Source organism: Corvus hawaiiensis, chromosome 4 (genome assembly GCF_020740725.1).
Source record: "Corvus hawaiiensis isolate bCorHaw1 chromosome 4, bCorHaw1.pri.cur, whole genome shotgun sequence".
In the NCBI taxonomy this organism is placed as follows: Eukaryota; Metazoa; Chordata; class Aves; order Passeriformes; family Corvidae; genus Corvus; species Corvus hawaiiensis.
Window position 1 is genome coordinate 66,750,619 of NC_063216.1, and position 17,032 is coordinate 66,767,650.

The 17,032-nt window shown below is 37.3% G+C and overlaps 1 protein-coding gene across 5 annotated transcripts in view; it reads left to right on the forward strand.

Annotated features, from left to right (window-relative positions):
* SRPK2 (SRSF protein kinase 2) overlaps window positions 1-17,032 on the forward strand; it is a 137,088-nt gene that overhangs the window by 100,558 nt on the left and 19,498 nt on the right. For all 5 annotated transcript variants that reach the window (XM_048302413.1, XM_048302416.1, XM_048302415.1 and 2 more), the window contains 5 exons: window positions 5,439-5,545; window positions 7,912-8,077; window positions 10,137-10,162; window positions 11,628-11,874; window positions 12,843-13,331. In XM_048302413.1, coding sequence (XP_048158370.1) covers window positions 5,439-5,545; window positions 7,912-8,077; window positions 10,137-10,162; window positions 11,628-11,874; window positions 12,843-13,331 — 1,035 coding nt within the window. The remainder of the gene's footprint in view (window positions 1-5,438; window positions 5,546-7,911; window positions 8,078-10,136; window positions 10,163-11,627; window positions 11,875-12,842; window positions 13,332-17,032) is intronic.

A 17,032-nucleotide genomic window follows, 5' to 3' on the forward strand; every position in this document is an offset into this window, starting at 1 on the left:
TCTACTGAAATAAGTAAGCATTTGGTGCTGGATTTTTCTAGTTAATCTTACTTCACATTTACAAACTAGAAAGATTAAAATATATGTATATGCAAGGAGAAGTGCAGTGTGTAAGGCACTCTCTGGAGTGAAAGTAACTTAGCTTTTCTAAACACAGTGCAAAATTAAAAAAGAAGTCACATGTATCCTGTCATAGTCTGGTATAACTGGAGATAGTTTACTTAAAAACTAGAGTTTACTGAAAACATTTGTAGTAACTGAAGCTTAAAAGAAATATTTTTTTGTTCTAGATTGGTAAAGAGAAATTGTCAGTGTCATGAAAAAGCTGATTTCTGTTTTCTTGTGGGAAGTGTGAGGTCATGGAGATGCTTCTCTTGTTCATGTAATCATCTTTTGGCCAGGTATTAACCTTGTTTTTGGCAAAGGTTGTGAAGCTTCGCCTTCAAATGCTTCTTTTAAAAAAACAAAAGGGGGGAGGTGGAAAAGGAGACGAAGTGAAATATAACTGACTTGTTCTCGGGGTAAATTTTGGGTCTGTAAATACATTTGATTTTAGAGTTGAGCTAAACTGAGTTATCCTTGCTAATTATATTAGGCATTTTAGCAGCTTATTATATTACTGTGCTTTCATTTACTGTTACTGCTGGATTTATGTATGTGCTCATTGTGTTTTGGAGCCCAGTAGCAGACCTCATTGTTCATGATGTCATATTGCCAGAAAGACAGTTCTTGCTCTAGAGAGCTTAATTATACATTGATTTCGATGATGTGCCTTCAGTCTTCAGCAGATGAGATTAAGGTACTTTTCACCAGCTCTCACCTTCTAGGAGAGGAGTATAGAAGGTGACTGTCAGTAAATGTGAATTTACTGAAATATGCTTTCACTAGAAAGCATCCTTCCAGAGAGAAGTGTGCAAGCACTTTTCATCCCATTCATCCATCTCTTGATGTTAGTTGTGGAGCCTTTGGGTATGTGGTGAGAATGAGAGTGTGGGGTCAAGTATTCTCAGTTACAGACTGGTGTCTTATCTCTTTTTCCTTTGCCCCATTTTTATTTGTTTCCTGGTCGCTTCAGTGGTCAGCTACTGTGGTAGAAGGATATGTTCTGCTTAGTATGGTCTGCTTTTGTCCTGGGTATTACCATCAAATTAAAAAGAATTGAAATAAACCGTATAGTTGCTAGTAGCCATTTAAAATATAAATGGTGATCAAGGAAATTGTGTAACACAGTGAGGCAAAGAACACTGGGTTGAGTTTCTCCATGCTGCTGTTGTGCTGCAAAAGATAGGTTTTTGTTTGAGCTGAGATGCTTATGAAGAAGTGTTATATAAATATCTGTATTTTGTCTGTGTTCACTAAAATACAATGCAACCAAAGCACTTCAGGTCTTCATCTGACAGTTGTACAATTGAAGAATAATTAAGTTGTTTTTAGAAACCAAAAATTTTGATCTACTGTTTTATTGTAAAACACTAATACGAAATACGGAGTAGGATAATGCATTAATAGCTATACATAGAAATAACTCTTATCGGTTTATCAGAGCAATTTCCCAATAATGTTCTTAAATTCTTGCTAAAATTCACGTGTATATATACAACTGTATTAAAGGTGAGGGCTGTTTCTAGGTGTGAAGAGTAAATTTTGTTAGTGATAATACTTTGAAAGCATATCCAAACTTATTTCTTTTTGAAATATAGCACTTACATTGACAAAGCCAAAAGAGACCATGTGCTAGTGAAAAATAAGGGGTCAGGTAGCTTTGTGTTGGCAGATTAAAATTGGACAGCTGATGTTGATTTATTCTATTTCAGTTTTACCTTCATCTTGAAAACTGGCAGTACAGAAATTTTTATATGGAAAGCAAATGTTCCTGCCTTACTGAAAAGTACATTTCCCAGAAAAGTACAAATACATGCAGGATGGGCTGATAACTGGACTGAAATTTAAATTACAGCTGGAAGTCTGTCAAAGTCCTGACTGCCAGCAAAAATAGAACACCAGGTATCTTATGCTTAGAGTTTTCTTGTGAACAGCTTGTGCATCCTGGATTATTTGAGCAGCAGTTGGTTGCACTGATTATTTAATCAGCTCCTTTTTATCTTCTAGGGAAAATAATCTTTGGTGTAGGTTCTCTTAGGATGGAGAAGGTAATTGATTTTAATGTTTTGGTGCTGTTTGCTTTTTAAAATGCCCTATTAGTGCTACAATAGTGTCATTGAGTTGCACAGGTTTAGAGAAGTAGAGTAATTTGAGATTTCTTCCATGCTTTGCTGTTTCCAGCTTCCTTTGGGCAAGTCACTAAATATCTGTTGCTTGACTATAAAATAAAACAACATGTGCTTCATAGAAGCTTGATTATTGGTCATGGAATGCATTTAAAAGCTAAAGCAAGACAGAAGAGAGGTGGGTGAATCCTTTGGATGGTTAATACCACAAAATGTCAAGGAGCTTCCAAACAGGGAAAATTGTCCCAGCTCTGTTCTACCATGTAGAACAGAGCTGGGAATGTGCAGAGCCATTGGCCTGCACTGTGTGACTGCAAACTGTCATCTTTCTCTTAGGAGCTGTAGCAAGTGTTTATATACAGAGGAATTTTAATAATATGTTATGCTGCACTAGGTTGATAATTTTTTAGCTACTTGTATATTTTACGTAGATTGCAGTTATGACTTTCTCATGAAATAACAGAATGCATGAACTTGGGCACTTTAGTGTTTTCAGTAAGTGTAAATTATTATGTTTGTTTGCAGTGGACATTTATTAGAGACATAATAAATGTTCATTTGAGTATAGCAGTTTTTTAATGAAAGATTCAGATAATCACATAATGGAACAAGAGTTTGGAGAGGCAAATGGAAAAAATAAAGAAGAAAACATTCCCACCAATCAGACATTACAATGATTGTAATAAATGTATCTCCAGAAAATAGAGAGTATTAATTAAATGCCATAGTGCCTAAATGCTGCCAATCCAAAAGCAACTGAGATGCATCCTAAAGACTTCAGTGATGGTGCTAGAGCTTAAGTAGCCTTTAACCTTTGTCATTTCTAAATGTTCGAGTAATGTGTATTTGTAGATAGATAGATAGTTTACAGGTAGGATTTGAGTGAAGAAAGAACAGCTCTCAGAACTTAAGTCTGTCAGCTGGTTAATGTTACATTTGCTCTCACTTTTGCTGCTGTGCTTAGTTTCCCACTGGGAGACATCCCCCATGCTGCTTCAAAGTGCTTTTCACAAGAAGCATGTTTGCTGGGTGGGCTTCAGGGATTTTTTTGCTGCAGGACTTTTTGGACCTCCTCATCAGTCAGGTTATTGGTGCTGTAGGAGGATCCTGGGACTTGAAAGGCTGGTTTCCTAATAGTTAATGCACAGCTTTTCCCAAACTCTTTGTTCTGGACAGTCTGGCTTCAGGTTAATGTTTTTCAGATCAGGATAGTAAATCAGACAGCAGTCACATTTTTGCATACCTACTCCCAACACTGAGCCTGCTCTGTATCTTCTCCCCATTCCAGTTGTCTCTCCAGTATGGAGTGTCCCTTGAGTTTGTCCAAGTCCTCCCAGCAAAATGTTGCAATCTCTTTTTTTCAGGTAGGCATCACTTTCATGTGACCCTCCCTCTTTCTACCTGCCTCTGCCATTCCTCCTACATTTTCCTTCTTGGTGGCCTCCCCTTCCCTCTCAGCTGTTTACTTCCTTACATCCCCTTTTCTTTTGGTTACTGGCAAGGCTTAACACTTTTGTAAGTGCAAGGAATGTCAGGAATGTGCATTGGAGAGTCTGCAGCAGCAGTGGTCTGAAGGACTGTGGGCGGGTGGCCTATATTTCATTTCTGAATGTTTCAGTGTCCTGCCTTTTTGAAATCTCTGTAGCTTTGCAACTTGACTGTGTGGGCTCAGTTAAAAAGCCCTGCAGAACTGATGTGCTCTGCTCATCCTTTATGATGGCTGTATGCTCTACTAGTGACTACTGTTCATTGTGGGGTAAAGTAACCAAGACTGTTTCCTCTTCTGAATGGAACTGAGTTTTATAATGTTCTGAGTGGATTCAGTTGATGTGAGTGGGAAATTCAGTGTCTCCTCTAATACAGGAATTCAGGAATGTGATATGAGATGAACAGTTGGCAACAGTTGTGTTACAGTTCTTCACAGTGTGTTTTGACCAGTCTTAAGACCTTTTACTGTTTGTGTAACTTCAGTATAGGGGATGTCGGTGTCAAAACTTGAGTTACCTTTATGTAGGTACCTGAGAAGAATATGTGTGATAAACTGACAGACAAGGTATGTCTCATTTTGACACAAGGCAGTGACTCTTAAGATCATTGCCAAGACTCTACTAAATAAAACTTAGAGAAGTTAGGTAAGATTTCTCTCCTAGCAGTGTAGTTCCATATGAATGGTCTCTGAGATAGTCTAATTCATTGAGATTTTCCTGCAGTATCCATCAATTAATACTCTGTTATTTGTATTACATTATTCTTTGCAAGGTTATAGTATCATGTAGTTAAGATTTTAATATCCTTTCTGATTTCCAGGTACATTAAGGTCATTCCCAGCTCATGTTTGAGGATTAATACAGTACAGTCTAGTTGTATATAACTTCTTGCCAGAACGATATGGATAGTGAAACTTTAGCTTCAATATCTGAGGATTTTCTCAATAGAAAGATAGCATACCCAGGCATCTTAAGTGTCTCTTAACTTAGGAAGCCCTTGAACCACAAATCACAGAAAGTTCCTACATCTTGTTTTTTCCTAATAACCTGCCCTGGTAATTGACTGTTTGCCTCTTGTCAGTGGCCAGTAGTAAATGCTGTGTCAAATATTTTGTCATGGTGTTTTTTGCATGTTGCTTCTGAGTTCTGCATTTCTTTTGTTCTTGAGTTCTTTGGTAATTGCCATTATTCTCGGCAGTTAAAACTGCAGGTTTTAAGAGATCCATTCTCTTACTATGTTAGTATTTGTTGTCAAGTGACTATATTGAGCTTAATAAAATAATGTTTATTATGGTTCATTTTCTAAAACATGGTTGCTGCACACTTTTGTTATTAAAACCTCCTATTCAGATAATTTAAAATTTATTAAAAACTAGAAATGATAGGCCAAATCAGTACTTTTAACTGTTTCAAGGAAAACAACAATGAATTAGTTACTTTTTACAATTACTTATTTTAATTATTCACCCTAATGCTGTTATTAACATGTAGAAATAATGGACAAGATTTGCTTAATTAAAATGTTTTATTTTAATTTGTTCTGCAGTTGAATACTGGTTTTGTATAATTGAAATGACGTACCAAAGCATTTACCATGCTCATTTTAGGGGAAACCGTTTTCCCTCTAAAGGGGGTGATGATTCCTTTAGCCAGAACAGAAGCAAACATTTTTGTTGATCTCATGAACAAGTTTATTTGGAAGTCATCCTTAATTAAATTCCAGATGTCTGCATGGTCTTTGAAGTACTTGGACATCATCTTCTAAAATGGATAATCAAGTCTAATTATCAAGGCCTTCCTATCCGTTGTGTAAAAAGCATAATTCGACAGGTAAGTTTTGTTAATATTTTCATTAGGTTTTTCCACCATTGTTTACAGTCTGAAGGTTAGAATAACAATATTTAAACTGAACTCTTACTAATATCTAAGATAAGATAATTTTATTTTCATCTCAGTGCGATTTGCAAGAGGATCTTAATGGGTAGCCTGCACTTCTGCACGCTGGGGTTTTTGGGGGGTTTGGGTTGTGTTTTTTAACCGAGGTTTCCCAATGACAGGGGAGTTTCCTGAGCTGCCTTAGAGAATAAAAAGTTGAAGGAATGACTCTTTTCCATAGGTGTGAATACTCATATTAAATTGCAGTTTTGGTTGACATGTCATGCTTCTTAATAAAATCTGGAAAGTAAATCATTGTAAGAGTAAGAAATAATACCATTAGCATGATGATAGTGATGAACAAAAATGGTATCTCTCTGAAAAATGAAAATAACCTGTTCTTTAAAAAAATTGCTGTCTGTCTGTATTTAAGTTTTTGTAGAGTCAAAGTGTTAGCAAGTTGAAAGACTTCAGAACATTTCACTGGGATGTGTTCTTTCAAAATATGTTCTTTTGCTATTCTATGAAAATAAAGTTGATGAGAGGCAATCATAAGGAGAAAGTGTTTCAGCAAGGAGAAAGCATATATATAACATAGCATAGAATCATTCAGGGTGGAAAAGACCTGAAAGAGCTTAGATTCCAGCCATTAACCCAATGCCAAGTCTGCCACTAGACCATGTCCTTAAGTGCCACATCTGTACTTCTTTTAAATACCTCCAGGGATGGTGGTTCCACCACTTCATGGGGCAACCTGTTGCCTTGGCAGCCTTACAACCCCTTCAGTGAAGAAATTTGTCCTAATATCCAATCTAAACCTCCCCTGGTACAACTTGAAGATATTTACTCTGGTCCTGTCACTTGTTACCTTGGAGAACAGAGTGACCCCCCACCTGGCTGCAACCTCCTTTCAGGCAGTTTTAGAGAGTGATGAAGTCCCCCCTCAGCCTCCTTTTTTTTTTAAGAGACTAAACACCCCCAGCTCCCTCATCAGACTTGTGCTTCAAACCCTTCCCCAGCTCTGTTGCCCTTCCCAGCACATGCTCCAGCACCTCAGTTGTTGTAGTGAGGGGCCCAAAACTGAGCACAAGATTTGAGGTGTGGCCTCATCAGTGCTGAGTACAGAGGGACAATCACTGCCCTGGTCCTGCTGGCCACACTACTGCTTACACAAGCCAGTATGTCATTGGCCTTCCTGGCCAGCCGGGCACACACAGGCTCATGTTCAGCCACTATCAACCAGCATCCCCAGGTCCTTTTCCCCATGGCCTCTTTCCAACCACTCTGCCCCAGCCTGTGGTGCTGCCTGGGGTTGTTGTGACCCAAGGGCAGGACCCAGCACTTGGCCTTGCTGAACCTGACACAACTGGCCTCAGGCCATCATCCAGCCTGTCCAGATGCCTCTGCAGAGCCTTCCTGCCCTCCAGCAAATCAGCACTCCTGCCCAACTTGGTGTCATCTGCAAACTCTGTGTGGATACATTCAGTACCCTTGTCCTGGTCATTGATAAAGGTATTAAACAGGGGTGGCCCTAGTACTGAGCCCTGGAGAACACCACTAGTGATGGCTACCAGCTGGATGTAACTCCATTCCTCACCAAGCTCCTGGGCCTGGTGTCCACTCAGGTTTTTACCCAGCCGACAGTGCACAGCCCAGCCAACTCTGCATTTGAGAGGTAGGTGGAAGTGAATTGGATGAAGGCTCTGAGCAGGCTGGTCTGATTCTGAGGTTGGATACAACTCTGAAGGTGGTATGACTTAGACGAAGGTTTGAGTCACACAGTCTTCCAACCTGAATTGCTTTTTGAATGTAGACAAACGTAAAAATTCCAAGTAATTGAAACAGTTCATACCTGAGAAAAGAGGAAGAGCTTAGTCCTGAAAGATTAAAAAGCTTTAATTTTTGTGAGACTGGAATTAACTGTTTGGACTAGTGAGAGTGGCATTGTTTGGTAAGGCTTTCAGGTTATTGGTAAGGCTTATTAAAGGTAATACAGATATTTTTTTCTTTTTCTCCTTGGACAAAACTTGTGCTATGCATGTTTTAAAAACTGATTTTTGAAAGTTGAGTATTAAGCAATTCAGTTATTGTACTGGTATTACTATGCATCCATTTTGTTTCATAAACTACTGTAATTCCATGCTGCACTGGAAAATTACGTTGTTATGCTATTACTTGGTACTATATTTTTTCCAATTTCTGGGTACTTTTGAGCATTGGGATAAAATCAGGCTTTTTTTTAAATGCAGCTGAAGGCTGAGTTTCTTAATAAATTTAATTGCAGTTTCAATCAAATTTTTTGAAAATCCTGTTGTTATTAGGTACTTCAGGGTCTAGATTACCTACACAGCAAGTGCAAGATCATTCATACGGATATAAAGCCAGAGAACATCTTGATGTGCGTGGATGATGCCTACGTGCGCAGGATGGCTGCTGAAGCTACCGAGTGGCAGAAAGCTGGTGCTCCTCCCCCCTCTGGCTCAGCAGGTATGAACAAGATATTTAAATGCAATGTAGTAAATTACCATCAGTATATTATTGCTAACAGTATTTTGTTCAATGAAAATTCACATTTTAAATAATTGCATGTGAAAGATGCATGCCTATTTAATTCTTATCCTGCTCTGGAAACTATCAGAGAAATGTTTTCCTACTGGTTTTGCACATTCAAGTTTTCAGGGTCACCCAATACAGAAAAAGATTTATTGGTATAAACTTATTCCCCTCCCATCCCACAAGCTTCAATGCCTGGGTTTTAGTCACACTGGAAGCTTGCATGTCTAATATTGACAATAATTAATAATCTTATCTAAATTACGTGTAGTTCCGTTACAAGTTCATCAGTGTCCTTGTGGAATTACCTGCCTTCTTGTCTGTTGTAACTTATTCTTAAGATGCAATGAAAAGTTTTACATTCATAGTTTTCACCCTTAAAAATGGAATTTATTGTACCTAACTGAACTTGTGGTAAGCCCATTTTCCTAGTGGTATAAAATGTTTTAGGTTAAGCTTGCTAAGAGTTTAGATAGGAGCTGTACCTTATGTTTAGCTAGGAGAAATCAAGGTAAAGAAGTTCACAGCAATCAGCGAAGACAAGGAGGAAGTGTGGCTTTTCTAGTGATTTTTTTTTTTAGTAGTATGCACTATGTATTTTTAGTACTATGGTTGCTACTAATTTGCCTGTTGAGCACATCAGCTACAGGCAAGGGAGAAATAACTCCCTTTGTAATATTGTCAGAACATATATTGCAGATTAAAATCTCTGAGGTATGCTAAAAATAGTTTCTGTATCAGGAACAAATACAGTGGTCAGAATCCATTTCACAGCGTTATATATTTTTAGATGAAAAATTGTTTAAATGGTGAATATATTATATTGAATTTTACATAATGTATAATCGCATAGCTAGAGATTGTATGTTATATGTGTGGGAAATAACTTGTTTTTGTTCATGCAGCTTTTATATTGCTTCCTGACATTAAAATAAATATTATTTTAAGTAACGGGGTTCTTATCACACTTTGTTCTTAGCAAATTGTAATTAAATATATGGCTGAAGATGTGTTTTCTTTACAGCACTGCAAGAATAAGTTGTGTATAATTTCCCTTTTTATAGCAGTGATGGTGCTGAGGTTTAATAACCTTTTCGAAAACCTTGCCCTTTCAGGGGTATTCAGGCAGGTTTTTCTCTGAGCTCAGCAGCAGGATCTCAACCTGTAAAGCAATGCTGTATTTTATTTTGCATTCCTTAACTGCCATAGGCCTGTGTGTCTGAAGAAGCTTGTGAGAAGTTCTCCCCCGTTCAGTTCCTCTTGCTCACTTTCACTTTGCTTCTGTCTCCCATGTTTGGTTATTTCTTTTGGTTTTGATCACTGGAGGGAGGTTTTGTGTGGCTTGTGGTGCTGTTCTGTGCATGTCGCAGGCAGCATTGCAATCTCATCAGACCCACTCACTGATGGAGTCTTACTCAGAGGTGCTCAGGAAGAGGTCTATGCTGGAGCTGATTTTTCTGTGATATGGTGTGTTTTTTGCCTTAGGCACTTCTTCATGCCTCCAGCCCTAGCAATCAAACTGCCTTGTTTCAGAATAAAAAACATGAATACTTGGCTTTTCTGTTGGGTACAACACAGTAGTTGTATCTTTGCTAATATTCCCTGAATTATTTAATCAGTCTCTACCTGCTCAGCCAGCTGACTATATCCATTTAATCTGTGACAGCTCAGCAGTCATTTGATGTTTTCTATCCACTCTTCATGGTTCAGACTTTTTTTTTTGAAATTTCATAAACTGTTTGCCAACTACAACACAGTGAACACAGATTGCTGTTAGCTTCTTTTAATTCCAGATGCTCTAATGGAGACATCAAATGATTTCAGGCAGCACGTACTTGTAAGGAGTAAAAAATCTGGCTAACAAAGTAAACTTAACACTGCCTTATTTATTTAAGAATATTTTAAAATTATTTCTACTAGTTTTTGCTTTTATAGAGTTGTTTTTGAAAAAGAAAATCTTAATTTTATTTATAATTTTTTTTTGTCTTTTTAGTGAGTACAGCTCCACAACAAAAGCCTGTAAGTATTGTTATATAACACAATTTAATTATCTTATTTTCTGTGTTTCTGTGGGTATTAGTAGATATTAGACTGTTAGTAGTCTCGACCCTTTTTAAAAGCTTCCTTTGAATAAAGCTTTTATCTTTCACAGAACATTTTTCTTTTCATGTCTCTGGCTTTACCAGTTCTAAGCACAGTATTTTTGTGATGGAAATCCTCACAGACATATAGTTCTATAGCTGTGTCAAACTAAGTTACGGACTGCCATTTTATTCTCTTGAGGAATCATCCATTCGTTCAAATCCTGACAAAAATGGGTGAATGCACTAACTATTGTGCATTGCAGATATCTTAAGGGCATAAAGGCCTTAATCATCAAGGCCTTTAAGGAGAGGCAATTTTATGAGGTTTGAAAGATCTCTTTGCCATATGCATATAGCAAATGACCAGTGGTAATACAGCTGTTCAGAAATATCTCTGGTCCAGCCTGCTTTCTGTGTGCACAGTACATGTATCATTTCAATGGGCATGCAACATGGATGAAAATTACCAGGGTTGTTGTGAAACTGACGGTCTTTTTTAGACTATCCCTTGGCTTCTTACAGAGAGAACAGGATTAACAGATAAACCTTTGAGGAAATGTTTCTCTCTGTTCCTTGGACTTAATTTTTTAATTATATGAGGATTTCTTACTGTGATATCTAAACATTAATGAATGAAAATTGGATAGATCTTATTTATCAAGTAGTAAAAATAGAAGTCACAATTCAGTTAAAATGTAAGGGAGTGTTTCAATCTTAGCTCTGTTGTGTTCATTTTTCATTTCCTTGTTGTTGTGCCTGAGTTTTTCAATCATTATGTTATATAAAATGAGAAACTTCATGATGGCCATCTGCTGTTTGTAATTCATATGTTTTGGGCCAGAAGGGAATAATAAAAATGCTTTCGTTTCACAAGAAAAAACCAGATTTGTTTAAAATTCACTATTTGCAGTCTCTTTAGTTTTCTCATGTCTTTTTTCTCAGAATACTTTTGCTGGTTATTACTTGCATTGTACACAGAGAGAAATTATGTATTAAATTTATATGCAAACAACTAATATGATACCAGATTATTTTCCACGTACAGTATCATCTATTAATCTGGATTGAAGTTTAGGATTATTATGCTTACTCAAGGTTATAGGATCATAGGAATTTTACTGTGGCATCTTAGATGTATAGATGTATTTTGCTCTTCTGTCTAATAATGACCATATAAAAACATGATTAACTGTGTAAAATTTTGGTGGATTTTTGCCTCATATAACCCTATATCATTCTTGATTTGTAGTAAACTGGAAAAAGCAATATAATTACTATATTAGTTGCCATCTAGTATTTTCAAAAAAATGGTAATCAAACGGCAAATGAGTTTGGTGTGAGATGCCTTGAAAATAATTGTTTATGGGGTATTTTTTCTTTCTTTGGTATTAATGTTTCAGGTTGGAAAAATATCCAAAAACAAAAAGAAAAAACTGAAGAAAAAACAGAAGAGACAAGCTGAGCTGCTAGAAAAACGCCTGCAGGAAATAGAAGAGCTAGAGCGGGAAGCTGAAAGGAAAAAGATAGAAGAAAATGTAACCTCAGCTGTACCATCAAATGAACAAGAAGATGAGTACCACCCAGAGGTGAAACTAAAAACAGCTGATATAGAAGAAGTAGTAGATGAAGAACCTGGAAATGATGATGGTTAGTATTACTTTCTTTTATTGACTCTGAGTTTGCTGTTTCAGAGGGGAAAGTAATTGTGCAGTGTTGCATCTGGTGCAGTGAACAAAATCTCCCAAACTGTCCTAGATTATTAAGTTAGTTTTTTCCTGTAGGTAAAATTGTAACTACAAAACCTAAAAAGGTAAAGAAAAGTCAAACCTACTACAGAAGTGAAGAAAACCATCAATAGTAGCCTGTAGCTATAAACAACTCGAAAAAGCACATAGAAAACTCAACAGAACAGTCATCATGCCACATTAAGTGGAATAACTGAATATCCTGGTGAAGTAAAAGAACAATAAGATGTATTTGTTTTCTGTAATATTACTGTAGTAGTTGGAGTCATCATCGCTTTCCCCTTTTCTTCTTACAGTGTTTCTTTTAATGATCTGTCTGGTAGCAATGATTGCAGCTTCTTCACTAAAATTTTTGAGATGTCTTGTTAAAATTCCTGTTTAATCCTGGTGACTTAGACCATAATCATTATGGTCCAGCTCCATTCTGGCTTCCCTGACTTTCTTGTCAACTTTTCAATCCTGATAATGGTGTAACTACTGAGACTGTAGTTCAGTTTGGTTTGTTTTTGTTCTGCTCTTACTGAGAATTTTCCTACTTCTATGATGATTCCCTGCTGACACAGTTTGAGTTGTGGATTTTTAAATCTTGCTTTCAAGGCCTCATTCATCTTCTCTTCATAACATTATTCTCTTCTGGATTGTTCCCTCCTGATCCACTTCCCATTGTTTATTTTTCCAACAGCCTTATTAGTCCTTTCTTTTGCCTTTAATTTAGATTTTAAGGTTTGCATATTTCAGTGATATTCAGTGTTTCCTTGTGTGATATGTCAGAAGTCAAGTAGTTACTGAAGAGTTAAAAATGGTGAATGCCTAATTTTGGTCTGATTTATTGAGGTATGATGTAATGTGTTGCTCACTGAAATTTTTCAGGTGAAGCAGAAGATCAGGATGAAAAAGAAGACACAGAGAAGGAAAACACTGAAAAAGACGATGACGTTGAGCAGGAACTTGTCAACACTGACTCTACAGACCCTAAGTGGATAGAATCCCCCAAAACAAATGGCCATATTGTGAACGGCCCATTCCTATTGGAACAACAGATTGAAGATGAAGATGAGGAAGAGGAAGAATGTCCAAATCCAGAGGAGTATAATCTTGATGATCCAAATGCAAAAAGTGATTACTCTTATAGCAGCTCCTATGAACAGTTTAATGGTGAATTGCCAAATGGACGTCATAAAATTCCAGAGTCCCAGTTCTCTGAATTTTCAGCGTCGGTGTTCTCTGGGGCTCTAGAGTCTGTAGCTTGTGGTTCTGCTGTTTCTGAAGGATCAACTGTAACTGAAAGAGAGGAGAGCAGCCCATCTCATGACAGGAGCAGAACGGTTTCAGCTTCCAGCACTGGGGATTTGCCAAAAAGTAAGTGTTCCTCTTAGTGACTTTTGTCTAGTAGCATGGGGGCATATTGTATTAAATACAAGAGGCAGGTAAATGGAATACAGAGGCAGTGGTTAGGTTAAGAAAAGATTGTTTAAGTAAATTGCATGATTCTTCTCGCAGAACTGTGATTTATGGGTTATTTTCCACTCTAGAGCTTGTTTTTAAGGGGTATTAGATAAATTATCGTAGAATAAATATTTGCATTGACAAGTCAGTCTACCCAGGAAAGAGAAAAGGAAATCTATAGTTGCAAGGAAACATCATTCCTGTAGCTTAAAGGTAGAAGATGAGCATGAGCTCATGTAACCTGACAACCTTTGATAACAAGTCAGTAATATGCCATCTGTTAAGCCCAGTAACCTTTACTGTTGGCTTATAACATATTTTTGAAAGAGATGCCTGCTCTTAAGTGGACAAATGAGATTATAATCTAGTGTGATTCAAGTGTGTTCCACTGCTTGATACTCTGAATTGTTTCAGAGGAGTAGTAGCAAGTTTGAATTTGTCTGGCTGCATCTTCTATCTGTTACTTTTTGTCACATCTTTTCTGTCATATTGAAAAATTCTGTAATATGCTGTGTTTTCATTCATTAATTATTCTTTCTGTGTCAAACAGTTCCTGTCTTAACCTGTTATTAAAACTCAACAGGGCATGTTGCCAACCCTCAAATCATTATGGCTTTTCTATATTCAGCATGGTTTTGGACATCTAAATTCTGGCCATCAATCCAAAACTTTTGCCTGTAAATCCTGTTTGCCTCTAAATCCGTTTGAAGATATGGAAGGTGAAATCTTGGTGTCATTGCAGAGTTGGATTTTTGCCACTGAATTAAATAGCTTCAGGATATTACACACAGGTCTTATTTATAGTGCCAGTGGTTAAATGATAGATATATGGGTTTCAACTTTAATAAAGAAGATTCTGAGAGACTAAATCTGTAAGCAGATAGAAGAAAATGAGAGCTTAGGGAGAAGATCACCAAGCCTGCCATCACCATTGTCGCAGATGAAGTTACTAAATTTAGATAGAGCTGCATTGAAAAATGCAGTCAAGTGTATTTCTTGGTTTAAGACTTTAGAAGAGCAATTCACACAGTTTATTACAGCGTCTGACAGGTAAGGTAAGAAATATGAAATAAAGTACAGCTCAGTAGAACTGCTTTTCTGGAAGATCCAGACAAATAAGGCTTCTAGTCCATCTCCTGACAGTCTGAAGTCCCTGAAACAATGTACAGGAGGTTCCTAGATGCCTGGTAGTTTCTTTCATTCTGCCAGCTGTATATAGGCAGAAAGACTCTACTGCTGTTTACCTGGAGTGGTGTGTAAAATCCTCATGCCTCCAGAGATTAAAGCCGGTTTTGTCCTCATGGAAACAGCTTATCTCCATAAGCAAACCTACTTTACTCCTCCTTTTTGTTATCCCATCAGTTCACACACCTTTCGTGCAAAGAAAGACAGACAGTAAATTCAGTGATAGTTCACTTTTTTTGCAGAAAGAAGAAAAGCTGAATGTTACAGATACTAAAGGCATCAATAATAACATTGAGTATAACAGTAATAAAAGAGATGAAGGTATTTAGAAAGAAGATGCATACAGGAGTTAGAGGCTATTCAATATTTTTAAATGGTGCTACTACCCATTTTCCACCATATTTTAGTGCCCTTTTCTTGTACTGAAGTAGACTTTTATTTGTTCCTCTTTCTCTAGGCATGGCTATACATTATTAAGTGACATGGTCTCATTTTTGGGGGGTACTTGCTTCATTCAGTGCACAAACCAATTTGTGTTCAGTGGATAAGCAGTTTTTATCTTTTCCAAGTTTTCACTGCGTGACCAAATGCCCTGAAGATAGATCTGTAATTTCCTCACGACTCCCCTCCTCCTCCTTCCAGTGTTTGAATGTTTGCTAAGTACATTGTCATTCTGAGACTGTGAGAATTAAGGTGATATTTCTTAGTTTTTATGGAACTAGGACACAGAAGTGCTCACTAATTTTGTGCACAGGTTAAGCTTCTTTGGATGCTTTTTTGTGAGTACTTTCTAAAAGATACACTTGTTCTGGCTTCACTTTCCGTTTTAAATGATCTGTGTTTGTCAGATACAGAATCCAAGAATTCATCTTTCGGAAGAGACAGGACATAAGCATCACAAATTTTTGAGAAAAACACAAAAGTGTAGGCACACTTTCGCCTATTACCTGCTCAGGTCCCTCTCAGAAAAGAGTTGAAGAAAGCTGTTGCCTAATGCCATATTCAGATGTCTTAGTCATGAGGCTTTTTCCCCCCCTCCTTCCTTCCGCTTTATTTACTGCAGTCCTTCAACAAGACATGTGGGAAGGATTTATCTCTTGCTGGGGTTTTTTTTTGGTTTGTTTGTTTTTGTTTTTATTTTTTTGCAAAGACTACTGAGCTGAGGTCCTGTTATTTCTTGAGTAATGCATGTGATTGTGTTAAAAAAATTACACTGTACTATGCAGCATGCTTTTAAGGGAATACTTTAATATTAAGCTTACTAGTCTTACTAGTTGCTGTCTTTTGAGTGTTTTACTTCTGTCCTTACGTTGGTGCTTTTTATAAACTTGAGTCTTGGACTCCATTGCAGCTCTTTTAGAGGGCTGTTTGTTGAGGTCACCACCCCCTCTTTTGCTATTTACTCCTGTATTTTCATTCCTTCTCTCCTCTGATGGATCCTGCCACTTTCTTTTCTGCTTGGCCACTATTCAGTGCTCTGATGACCCATTCAGGCTTCCCGTGCCAGCAGTTGAAGATCCCCATCTGATTTCAGTCACTCCTAATTCACCATTAGACCTCCAGTATTTTTTGTCCTTGTCCCATGTCTGGTGTATTTTCCTCTTCCAAGTCTTTTACCAGTTTAACAGATCATTGGGAGTCACAAGTTCTTTTTGGATCTTGTACCTCTTTCTTATCCTACCATCAATTTCCAATTTAGTCTTTGTAGCTGAGACCAGTCCTGTGCTGCCCTGTGATTTGTGATATCTGGTTCTGTTATCTGCTTTCTTTCCAGTGCAGTTTGGGATCTAGCAGGTGGTATGTCAAAACAGAGAAAAAAGCAGCACCTCCACCGGTCTGTGTTAAGGTTTCAGTGTCCCAAGAGCCTCTAAAGATTGCAAGATTAATTAGATTAATGTTCTGCCTTTTTAGTCTGGATCATAGTTGATGCAAATAGGACCTTCAGAGAACTTTGAATGCTGACTTATTTGTGAAAAGGATGACAGCCCCCTAGGCTCTCAAATTAGCCAGGTTTCGGTGAGTCTTTTACCCCTTGGGATAGGTTTTTAAAAAAAAAAAGAAAAATCCAACCAGATTTTATTTACTGTAGCCAGGCATGGAAGTGCAAGATTTATTTTCTCAACCAAACTGTTCCAAGAGCATATCTTTCATGCGTGTAGTGGGTGAGTTCTTGGAGTCTGAGTTCTCTAACAATTTCTGTCTGAATCTGTTCTGGGAAACATATACACTGGGTTTGCTTAGAAGCTCCTCTGGATATTCTAGTAATAGTCATTTGGCAGCTAAAGAATGCAAAAAATTTGCGCTTGAAGTGTATAAGGATATTTAGAAATCTGGGTAAGAAATCCTATTTATGTTGCTTTAATTTCTTGTAACATTCAGCGAATTATTTTGATGTCTTCAGTGTATGACAACACTGAATGAAGTGTCAA